We start from the raw sequence: 11,592 nt of genomic DNA, 5'->3' as shown, positions 1-11,592 counted from the left end.
AAACCAAGTTCGGGGGAAGTGTGGAGTGGGGGTGACCTCTCACGTTTTCCCCAGCGCTTGCTCAGTCTGTATAAAATAAACCAATCTAAATTTTGCTGAATATCGCGACTTTTGTTTCTCATTTATAACACCCCCATCCTCATTTCCAACCCCCAAGCCCTCCACGTTATCACGGAGCAGCCACAACCCTCCCCCCATCATTAACCCGGAGGTAATTCCATGGTTTTTCCAGAGTGCTGAATTTATTGTGCTGAAGAGCCGCTCCATTCAGCGCACACCGGTGCAGAGCCGCGTATAAAAGTGCTGCGATACAGTTCCAGTTACAAGGAGGAGTTACTCCATAACACACCGGGCACGGATACTCCGACTCCCCCGCGCATTCCAGACGTTTATACCAGACTTTACATGAAATAAAGCTCCTTTACAGGACAAAGCTCTTTGTTCCCACTGCGCAACCCGTGCCCCAGGGGTGGGAGCAGCCAGGGAACACCTGGACAGGCGGGAATCAGCTCCATTCCCTGATCCCCCCATCACGCCGCGCTCTCGGAATTCAGGTTCCTGGGAACAGCCGAGGAGGGGGACAAGTTTAGGATCTCTTCAAAGGAAGGGCCTTCATCCTCCAGGGGTATCTCTGCCTCAAACATGCGCTGCAGCAGAGCATCCACTGTCCTGTATCCTGGGGGGACAAAGGAAACACCCTATAAGCACCAGATGTGCTCCTCTGGATACCCTAAAGGCTTTTAAAACAGGCAAGAAAATCCCCCAAATTACACTCCCTGCTGCTCCACCCCATCTGCTTTAAATTCTCAAAGATAAAGCCATTATTTGGGATTTTAAGCCCTTCTATTCCCACACAATGGAAACCTGAGGTACAGCAAGAAAGCCAGGAGGAGGAGGGAAATAGTCACCAGGCAGAGGAAAGGAGGGAATGGTCACCCCGTGATCCAAGGCTGCAGGATTGCAAAGCCCATGGAGGAAGGAGAAAGGAAAACAGGAGTCTTGGCACAGCAGGACCTCAGCCACCAGGGCAGTGTCTCCAGAGGGAGGTCAATGAAGACAAGGAACACACAAGAGGTGGGAGAGGAGAAGATGCTATAGAAGCAAAAACAAAAACATCAAATATTCACAGCTGTCCCAAGATTTCCAGGTGGGTTTCAGCTGCTTTTATAGCCCCAGGGGAGCAGCAAAGGTTGGGATCTTCCCCAGGAAGAGCTGGGAACCTTGGGCCTGGCCACCCTGGAGGGTCACACTTACGTTTGGAGGCAATTTTGAACACCAGCCCTTTCCTCTGTGGCTTCATTCCACCTTCCCCCTCGAGCTCGTGCTCTGCACTCTCCATGTTGTCAAGGAGCTGCTCCTGCTGGAGCTCATCCCTGCACAGCAAGGGCCAGGAATCAGCCTGGGGAAAGGCACATCCCACCCTGGGAGCCCACCAGGGATGGCTTCTCAGTGGGGCAGCACAAGCTTTCCTGTCCTCTGGGCTGGAATTCCCAGCTGAAAAGCCATGGGAGGCAGCAGAGCCAATACCAGTGGCTTTCTACTGGCACCTAAACCAGCAGAGGAGCCAGAACTTTGGGACAAGGAAGGGGAATGTCAGCTCACACCTCGACACAGAGGGTGGTTTTCCCTCATCAGTGGTGCCAAACTGGCCCCATCCAGCAGGGGTACATTTGGGGGGCTTACTCTTGAACTCCCATTCCCAGCTCCTGGATTTTCTGCTCAATGGCAGTCTCCACTTCACTCTTCTCCAGGGAGTACTCCACAAAGAAAGCTTCCAAGATGAACGACACGAAGATACTGAAAGAAAGGATGAGCAGGATTGAGGCAGCATTTCCTCACTGGCATTGACTGTCAGTATTCCCAGGCTCACTTCCAGTGCTCCATATCCCCCCCAGCACCCAGTGGGGACAAGGATGCAGCAGATCCCTCAAACACATCCCACCTGTCTCCCACCAGCAGTGCCCTGGCAGGGGCAGATCCCCTTTTCCATCTAAAGCAGAGGAAATCATCCCAAAAAACCTACTTGACAATGATGATCACCATCACAATGTGGAAAGCAATGAAGTAGAGCTTGGCAGGCTGAACTGTCACGTTGGCAAATCCATTGGCAAAGAGTGGAGTGGGAGTTAAGGGAAAAACAGGGAAGGAGGAGCTGAGGGAGGAACCAGGATCCCAGCAAAACCCTCTGAGGGAGTGTCTCTGCTGCTTACCCCCATGCAGAGTGTGGATCTGAGCACAACCCAACCTCCCCAAGCACCATCCAGCCCCATTCCCAAGGATTCAGCTGGGAGTGTGCTCCACAAAGGATATCATGCCACTGGTTGACCACAGTGAGCTCCATGAGGACGATGAAGGACGAGGCAAAGTCATTGAAGTTGTTCTTGCAGTACCTCCCACGGGCAAACAGGGAATCCTTGAGAGCAGGATTCCCACATTCCAGGGCGTGAGGAGCATTGGAGTTGGCTGGGAAGTACTGGATTTTCCCTTGGAATAGCTCCATGCCAATGATAGCAAACACACAATACACAACCTGGCAAGAGAAAGCCCATCACCTGCTTTTCCAGCAAGCAGCAAGCTCCAGGGCAAGCTCAGCATCCAGCAGGTTTCCCAGTTTCCATGGGCACAGCAAGGGGCTGGGAGGCAGCACAGACTCCAAGCCACCCAACAGCAACCACCAAGCAGGAATAATTAGCCAAGAACTACAAATACACAGATAGGAAATATTCCCAAATCATAACAGAGGCCCATTTTAGGGAATCACTCAAAATCCAGGTTTCTCATTCAGCCTCTTGCCCAAACCATGATTTGATTCCTTATGATGCAAAGCCCAGGCTGCCAGAACACCCCATGGATGCAAGGAGGATGTCCTGATCCAAGAAAAAGCAGCAATGCAGCCCCTCTGCACCCTTTGCTTGCACAATGGCCACGATTCACACGGACACTTACAGTTTCAAGGGCCTGCCATCCAAGGAATTGCATTTACCCCCTTGGAAACAGCATGAGTGTGAGATTCAAGACATGTTTCCATGGAACTGGAGTGCTCTGAGCCAGGACACCAGGATTTCTTACCAGAGTGAGCCCACCAAAAGTCAGCATGGTCGGGACGATGTTTATCAGGGTGTTCATGATGACCTGGAACCTACAGAGAGCCCAGGCTGGTTATTGTCACAGCCTGGCCACCACATGCTCCCCAAAAAAGCCTCCAGAGGGGCTGCAGCCACTGGGCTCATCCCAGCAGGCTGGGACAAGGCCTTGGGGTGCTTTGTGGCCATGGACACACAGCCCCAAAGCCAAAAAACCATCTCCCACCCCATTTCCCTCCTCACCTCTGAATGCTGTCAACAATCCGGATCAGCCTGAGGACTCTCAGGATGAACACAATGTCCAGGATCTGCTGGCTGTTGTACTTCATGGCTGGAAAAAAAAAAAAGAATAAAGATGTTTTTATCATGAAAATAAAGCTGGAGGGAAGTGTTCAGATAAAATTCTTTCATTTGTTATTATTGTGTCCTTGTTAAACACTAGAACAGGGAGCTAAAAAAAAAATAAAAAAGGAAAAAAAGAAAAAAAGTAGGAAGACTGTGTTAGTTCCTAGAAACCCTCCAGAAATTCCTTGTCTGATCACAAAGCCTCTGAAGCCTGAGGTGCTGGGAGAAGGCTGGGGAGGACACCAAGATTCCCAAGGCATGCAGGCTGCTCAAGCTGCACTTACTGGACTTGAGGGTGGCATTGAGAATCGTTGCAGTCAGGGCAGCAAAGATGATGAGAGTATCAAACCTGGCACGAGGGAAGGCACTGCTGTTAGATTTTGGGGGACAGGAGTGGAGTTTAAACAAGGAGTGACCCCTGCTCCTCACACCAGGGCAGGCAGCCCTGGGTCAGACTGTGGGTACATGGGACAGCTTTGCCACAACACCCTCTTAAAGACATCCTGGCACAGGAGTTTGGAGCCCTTCAGTGCTTGAGGAGCTGAGCACAGCACTCACCACACTCCACACAAACTTCCAGCCCACTCACCAGTTCCAGAACTGGGTTTTGCCAAAGAACTCCCTGGGTTCATAAGTGTAGACCTTCAGGAGGATCTCTATGATGTACAGAGCCAGGAACACCCACTCTGCATAGGAAATGTAGGGGCTCTCCTCATCCAGAGCAATGAAGATGGCATTTATCAGGATGATGGCATCATAAGTCCAAACAAAAGCCCTGCAAGAACCAAGAGATCAGTCTGCAGCTCCCAAGGTCAAGAGTTTAGTTTTGCTCTTGAGGTGCAACACAGAATTTGGTTAACAGGTCCAGGGAAGTGATTTTTTACTCAGCACTGGTGAGGCCATACTTGGAGGTGCTGAGGGAGCTCAGCTGGGCTCTCCTGTACAAGAGAGGCCTGAACACACAGGGCTGTTCATTAAATGGTCACAAAACTGACAGAAGGACAGGATAGTGGAATGTGGTGTGCTGGGAGAGCTGGGGTAGTCCAGCCTGGCAGGGAAAGGGTCAGGAGTAGATCCTGTGCATAAATACCTGATGGGAAGGTGCACGCTCTTCTCAGTGATATCCAGTGGGAGCACAAGAAGCAAAGGGCACAAGTTGAAATACAGAGACTTCCACTTAGAGAAGTTGCTTGGATTTTTTTTTTTTTTTTAACCAGGGCTGATCAAGCACTGGAAGGGGTTGCAGAGAGGTTATGGAGCCTCCATCCTTTGGGGAGACTCTAGACCCAGCTAGGATAGCCCTGAGCACCCTACTGTGGCTGATCTTGCTTGGAGCAGGGGGGTTCCACTAGCCCATCCCTAGATGCTCCCTGGAACTGTGGTGAAGCCTTCATCACCACAGAATAAAGAGGGAAGTCTCCTCTTTAAATTAAATTAGTGAAAGACTATTTTAGAAATGGTAGGCTAACTAGCTTTATATGTTTTCAGTGTGGATAAAAAGTGTGTAGGGGAAAGAAAAGTAGTTTAAAGTTTTATTTTTCCTTATAGTTTCTAGTAATAAAGTTTCCCTTTGTACCATTTAAAGTTGAGCCTGTTTCCACCTTCCTCCTAATCCTGTCTCACGGCAGGAAAATTTCAAATTAGAAAACCAAATCCACTACCACAAATCTGGGGATTCTGGGGAGGTTTTGGAGGCTGCTGAGGCAGCAGGACCCAGCTCAGCAGCAGAGACTGCCGAGGCAGGAGCAGACCTAAGGAAGCACAGCCTGATGCACAGCCCAGCTGTGACACAGCGCCACGGGCAGGCCAGGAGCAGTGGCAGAGCCCCTGAGGGTGGCCTGGGCACAGGCAGCAGTGCAGGGAGCCCTGGCAGCCTCACCTGTGCCTCACAGCCCCGCGCAGGAGCCGGCTGGGCGCGCAGCCGTACAGCGCCCAGCGCGCCAGGGGGTGCCTGCGGATCCTCAGCGTCACCACCTGGATGTTGAGCAGGTCTGCCAGCTGCACGAAGGACTTCTTGTCTGCAGCAGGGTGACACGGGTCACATCTCATGGCAAATGAACAGTGACTGCTGCATGCAAACCCCAGCCTGCAGGAGAGGCTGCTCCCAGCAAAGCCAGTCCTGAGTGGCATCCACCGCCACGGGCTGGACTTGGAACTCAGGCAGCTTCTCCACCTGGGAAACTGGCTGGAGCCAGGGGACAACAACCACCACAGAATGATACATCTCTCCTGATATTCCCATTCCAGAGGACTGTGTGGGGAGCCACACTGCATCTGATAGCAAGGGAGACTTCCCACAGCCTCTGGTCAGAAGGGCCTCTCATAACCTTTCAGGACTCCAGGAACCTGGAGGGAAACAGGAAGAGGGGCCTGGAGCCCCCATTCCTGGCAGTGCTCAATGACTGGACATGGCACTCAGTGCTCTGGGAGGCCTTTTCCAACCTCACTGACTCCCTCTGGAGCCATCACAGAGCCCAATTCCCAACTCCAAACCCCTTGAAGGATGTGGCTCCTCCCCGGTCCCCAGTGCTCACCTACAAACCCTTTCTGCTCGTCGTCCGAGATGCGGAGCAGCAGCTCCCGGTGGGAATTGCTGGTGTCAGGAGCCACCAGCTTGACCAGCTGCTTCCAGCAGGCCTCCCTCACCACAAACTGCTCTCCCTCCTCCTCCTTCAGCAGGTTGAAGGCCTCCACCATCTTGCGGCGCTTCATGTAGGCGAGTTTCCGGATCTCGTTCTGGAGAGAGCGCCGCAGTCATTTTTTAACAAATGAACTCATTCCCACAGCACACAGAGATGCAAGGAGAGACCCAGGGAGTGACACTGGACACCAAGCACAGCACAGTTAGTGTGTGAGGGAGTGAGGAATGGTGGTTAACAGGCAGCTGTGGGTTCTCCACAAAGAGCTCTGGAAGGATCAGCAGATTGCTGGATGCTGGGACAACACTGAAAAACCGGAAGGAAAGACAAAGGGTAGTGTCAGACAGGAAGGAGGTGACAAAAATCACGGGATCTGAACAGCCACAGAAGCAAAGAGGATGTGTCCACACATGCTTCCCATCCACAAGTGAATCCTGAGACAGCAGGGGTGGGGATCCTTTTCTGCACATGACTGTGAGCTTCCTGGCAAAGATCCAACCCCTTCACTGGAACACCCAGGAATTCCCAGCTCACAGGTCCCAAACTGCCCCTATGCAGTTGGAGTAGAACAAAAATTCTGATTTACTCAGACCACCCATTCCCAGTCCCCTTGCTATAAGAGCATGTGCAAAGATGCTGGGCAAAAACAGTTCCCTGCACAGTAACAGCATTCCTGAGCTAGGACTAAGCCTCCAAGATAATGCAGAATGTGCTCCTTATCTGTTGCAAACACCATATTAAACATTCAGTGCCAACAGCAGAACTCCCAACAACCCCATGATATGAGAAGTGGCGCTGTGTTTGTTGCTTGCAGAGCACCAAATGCAAGAAGCTGTTTCCCCTTCTCAAAGCTTTTCAAGGGAAAGCCAGAGGTTGCTGACAGACAGCAAAGGAATCCACTGGTCACAAGCCCCTGCAGGCATTACCTTGAGGTGTTTTTTGTAGTTGTTGTAGACCACAGCCAGGAAGAGAGACATGAAGATGTAAGTGTTGATGATGACAAAGGCAATGAAGAACAAGGCATACCAGGAGCTGAAGTCAAATGCTGGCATCCTAGACAAGGGGAGAGGGATTGCTGCTTGCCAGACTGATACACAGGGAAAGTGAGTCCATGAGAAAACAGACTCCCACAGGGATTTTCAAGGGCCTGCCAGATCAAACTTGTCAGATAAAAGCTAAAATCTGCATTTGTTCAGCTAGAGAACACTTTTGTGCTGCTGGGTTTTCATCCTGCTTTGTCAGGCCCTGACTGAAGGGGAGCAGGAGGCAGCACAGAGATGAAATCTCTGCCAGTGTAGCCAAATTTAAGAGCAGACATGAGGCAATGCCTCAGCCACATGCTATTTTTTGGCCTCAGACCCTCACTGCACTCAGATCTGCTTTTCCACTCGCTCTAGGAAGAGCAGCGTTTTATTTCTCAGTTTAAATTCCCAGGGTCCCTGTACCATCCCAGCTGTGTTCAAGATATTTCCAGCACACAGCTGACTGAGCCATTCCTCCCTGTCCTACTCTTGCCAGCACCCTCCCAGCAGAAACTACAGAGGGAACCCAGAAGACAAAGGATGAAAAGCCCAACACCCACAGAATTTTAACTCTGTTGTGCAAGTTAGAGGCTGCACAGAGAGCCCTGAGAACACTATGAGAGAAAGATCTGATCATCTGTACATGACATCTGGACTGTTTGCTGTTGTCACCAGCACGTAGAGGTCAAACACAATCTCCAGGTAGTTTCTGAAGTAGGGCAAGCCTTCTGCTGTCTGGAGATTCCTAGGAGGAAGGGGACAGCCTGGAGTTAAGCACTGGGATCACAACAACGGGAGCTTGCATTGCCTAGGAACTGTTTGGAGTGTCCCAGGGGCAAAGGAAGTACCCAGACCTCTCTCCAAAGAGCTTCAGGGCCATGAGGGAGAACATGAGGAGGCTGAACATGAAGAGCAGGAAGACGTAGGTGATCTCGGGCAGCGTGTTGCGGATGCTGCGGAACGCCCTCCGGATCTGCCAGGGACAAGGGGAGGGCTCAGAGGCAGCCTGGCACCCCCCTGTCCCCCTCACCACCCCACCTGCACCAAACCCTCCCAAATGGGCTGCAAGAGGCCTCTCCTCCCTGCTCTCCAGGGGGATCCTGGAAGGAAAGGCCCCAGCTACACAGCACAGTGAACTCAGAAGAGCCCCAGGGCACTGCTGAGATGTTCTTGCTGCAGGGAACCTGTCAGGGACACAAATCCATCACTCCAGGCCACAAAACACACACTCTGAGCCCAAATGTTGAGCTGCTTCCTCCATTCACAGCACAGTTTACTCATGTGTTAGTCAGGACCAGTCTTGGGGAGCAGGACAAAGATCTCTCCATGCAGAGAGGAATCAGAGTCCAAATCTAGACTGCAGGTTTGAGAACACCATGACACTTGTTTACCCAGGAGACTTCCAGAAATCAGTAACCTGGCCCCTGACTCAGGGAGGAACACTGAGCTTTTGCTGTAGTATTGTGTGAATTCACTGTTCTGCTCACCTCAAATTTTTGCTTCAGGCCACTTCTGAAACAAAACCTTCTCTCACAGGACCCTGAATTCTGCCATAAAACCCTTCTGCTAAATCCCCTGGATTGTGGAAAGCAGCAGGCTGTGTGAAAAACCAGGACCCTGCACATCCCACCAAACTTTTCCCTTACTTGGCGACTCTCTGCAAAGTTGATGAGGAAGACTGGCCTCACAATCCTTGACCATCGGATGCTCCTCACACCATACAGCCTGAGGACCCCATACACAGCCAGGTCTGTCAGGGATAACTGCAGGAGAAAGAAGGAAAGCTCCTAGAATTAATGCTGGAATGTGTCTAGACTCTAGACAGCAAACAGTGTTCATTGATACAGGAGAGGGGCACACACAACAGGTTCGTGGCCATAGCTCATGTATGCCAGGTCTGGGATCCCAGGAGAACAACATGAGGGGAAAAAAACAAAACACCTCCCCTGGGCCCAACTCACCAGGATTGCCACCATGATGCAGATGTTCTTGGTGTCCTTCCAGAACACGTTGTGCAGGGTGACTTTGGCAAAGTGTGTCAGCCGGCCGAGGAACACCAGGAGGCACAACACCTCCAGCACTGACGTGGCCTGCAGAGAGAGCAGGGCTCAGCCAGCACAACCAGGAGCAGCAATGCTCCTTTTTGCACCATAAAAAACAGGCAGAGCAACATTTGCAGGCTTCCTTTTGTGGAATTCCCTGCCACAGGGCCAGCAAGTCTCTGTTTGCTTAGGATTCAAGGAGCACGTCTTTCACAATCACATGGGTGCAGGACAAATAAAGGATGCAGAAAAGCCTGGCCTAAAGTAAAACTTGGCTTCTGCTTTCACATAAGGACTGGACTTGAGTCCCAAAAAAGGTTGGAATTGGTCTCTAAGATGGAAAACAGCAACATCACTTTGTCCACAATCCCACGGGCCATTGGCTCCTACAGTCCCTGGCCACCTCCTGTGCCTTTTTTGTCCCCATTTCAAAAAGATCACAGAATTTTAAAATCACAAAATCATTTGGGTTGAAGGGGACCTTAAAGATGATCCCATTCCAGCCCCTGCCATGGGCAGGGACACCTTTCACTACCCCAGGTTGCTCCAAGCCCTGTCCAACCTGGCCTGGAACACTTCCAGGGATGGGGTAGCCACATCTTCTCTGGGCATCCTGTGTCAGGGCTTCTTCACCCTCACAGGGGATAATTTCTTTCCAATATCCCATCTAATCCTGCCCTTTGGCAGTGGGAAGCCATTCCCCTTGTCCTGGCACTCCAGGCCCTTGGAAATAGTCTCTCTCCATCTTTCTTGGTGGCCATTTCAAGTACTGAAAGAGCCAGTTAGGTGACTCTGAAGCTTCTCCAGGCTGAACAACCCAAATTCTCCCAGCTTTTCCTCTCAGCAGAGCTGTTCCATCCCTCTGATCAACTTGGTGGCCTCCTCTGGACTCACTCCAAATTGCCATGTCCTTCCTGTGCTGGGGACCCAGAGCTGGACTCCAGGTGGGGTCTCACCAGAGCAGAAGACCAAAGATACCCACAAAAACATCCCCATCCACAGTCCCTTGGCACCTCTGACAAATCACTTGGAAGCAAGCAGCCCTTGCTGGCTCCAGCAGCTGCATGTGCTGCTGCTACACCACAAACTCACCAGGAAGGGGAGAGGATACACAGCAGGTTCCTCAAACAGGGCAAGGGACAGGTTGAGGAAGATGAAGAAGTAGGTGGCTGTTCGCATCATCCAGTGGTTATAGAGGCGATAGAGCCTGGAGGAAAAAGGCACAGGCACCATAAATAAAGGCTACAGGGCACACCCCCAAATGTGTCCTGGAGGAACAGCACTTGCTGTCCCAAACAAATATTTTTGCCAGCAAGGAATTTGGCAATTTGTTTCGAGATCGGTCTCAGAGCTGATGGATACCATGCTGTCTGTCAGAGCAGGGTTAAATAACAGAATATTTATTGCATAATATATTTATTATAGTAAACAAGAAACATTTAACTGTTCTGCTACTCCTTCCACACAGCTGAGGGCTGACCCAGCCTCCCAAATGCTTCATTCCCACAGAGGTTTGGAAGGCTTTATGTTAGTTTTATTTTCTCCCCTCCAGCAGCCACAACTTTTTAATGTCATTACCCATTCTCAACACACAGATGTGCTGAACTTCGTTTCAAACATTTCAGCTTAACTCCAGTTTTCGGCACCCCACCCATTCACCCTTCTGGAGTGCTAGCACTGCGGATTTTTTTCTGGCTGTTGCTGAAGGTGGTTGGCTCTCCACAGGTGTGTTCGCAGCGAGGGGCGCATCCCTCCTTACCTGACCGCCTCGGGAGAGGTCTTAAAAGGAATATTCCTGTTGTACTGGGCATCGGAGACAAACGCTGCTGCCAGCAGGAGATCCTGGGGGAAACACAAGACAGCGCGTGAGGAATTTCGGGGGAATTGAGCGCAGCTGAGAGAGAAAGGGGAGAAGAGCCCGGGGGCGAGGATGTACCTGCGCCGCCGCCTCGGCCATGGCGCGGGTAGACGCGGCGCCTCCCCGGCCCCGCCGCCTTTAACGGGGCCGGTCCCGCCCCCGCGGCGGCGGAAGCGGGAGGGGCGGCGGGCTCGGGGCTCGGCAGCGGGGCCGGGATGGTGCTGGAGGCGCTGCGGCCGCGGCTGGTGCGCTGGGCGCTGCTGGCCGCCTTCGCCGCCGGCGTGGTGGTGGGCTGGCAGGCGGGCCGGGCGCGCCGCCGCTTCCTGCGCTGGCGCCAGCGCTACCTCCAGCGCCGCCTCGCCGCCGCGCAGGAGAAGCTGGAGGCGGCCTGAGCTCGGCCCGGCTGCCCCCGGAGCGGGCGGCGGGAGCCGGGTGCCTCCTCCGGCCGCTTCGGTGGGCGCTGCCTGAGCCGCTGGAAGCGGGTGGAGCGCTGCTGGGGAAGGACGGCGTCCCTGGGATAGCAGCGCTGCCGCTGGACAGCATCCTTGGAATAACATTGCGGGCAGAGAGGACAGCATCCTTGGAATAACATTGCGGGTAAAG

General features: G+C 52.4%; 1 protein-coding gene across 2 annotated transcripts; it reads right to left on the bottom strand.

Moving 5' to 3' along the window:
* Positions 1 to 223: 223 nt before the first annotated feature.
* On the bottom strand, positions 224 to 11,188 carry LOC306810900 (two pore channel protein 2-like). Of its 2 annotated transcripts, XR_013776565.1 has the most exons (20): positions 11,068 to 11,188; positions 10,891 to 10,973; positions 10,224 to 10,338; positions 9,051 to 9,179; positions 8,736 to 8,852; positions 7,944 to 8,062; positions 7,733 to 7,834; positions 6,994 to 7,120; positions 5,963 to 6,164; positions 5,308 to 5,446; positions 4,018 to 4,203; positions 3,713 to 3,777; positions 3,327 to 3,414; positions 3,070 to 3,139; positions 2,311 to 2,530; positions 2,024 to 2,114; positions 1,684 to 1,797; positions 1,255 to 1,373; positions 909 to 1,092; positions 548 to 676 (listed from the first exon to the last, which is right to left on the bottom strand). XR_013776565.1 is itself a non-coding variant. In XM_079323958.1 (19 exons), the coding sequence occupies exons 1-19, from the start codon at positions 11,086 to 11,088 to the stop codon at positions 531 to 533; spliced, it is 2,253 nt and encodes a 750-aa protein (XP_079180084.1). In that variant the 5' UTR covers positions 11,089 to 11,187; the 3' UTR covers positions 224 to 530. The 2 variants fall into 2 exon arrangements, 1 of the variants encoding a protein (XP_079180084.1); XM_079323958.1 differs by lacking the exon at positions 909 to 1,092 and having other exon boundaries at positions 224 to 676; positions 11,068 to 11,187.
* Positions 11,189 to 11,592: the final 404 nt, after the last annotated feature.

The sequence above is a fragment of the Erithacus rubecula genome (genome assembly GCF_903797595.1).
Source record: "Erithacus rubecula genome assembly, chromosome: 2".
NCBI classification, from domain to species: Eukaryota; Metazoa; Chordata; class Aves; order Passeriformes; family Muscicapidae; genus Erithacus; species Erithacus rubecula.
This window is presented reverse-complemented; position numbering and strand designations above follow the sequence as displayed.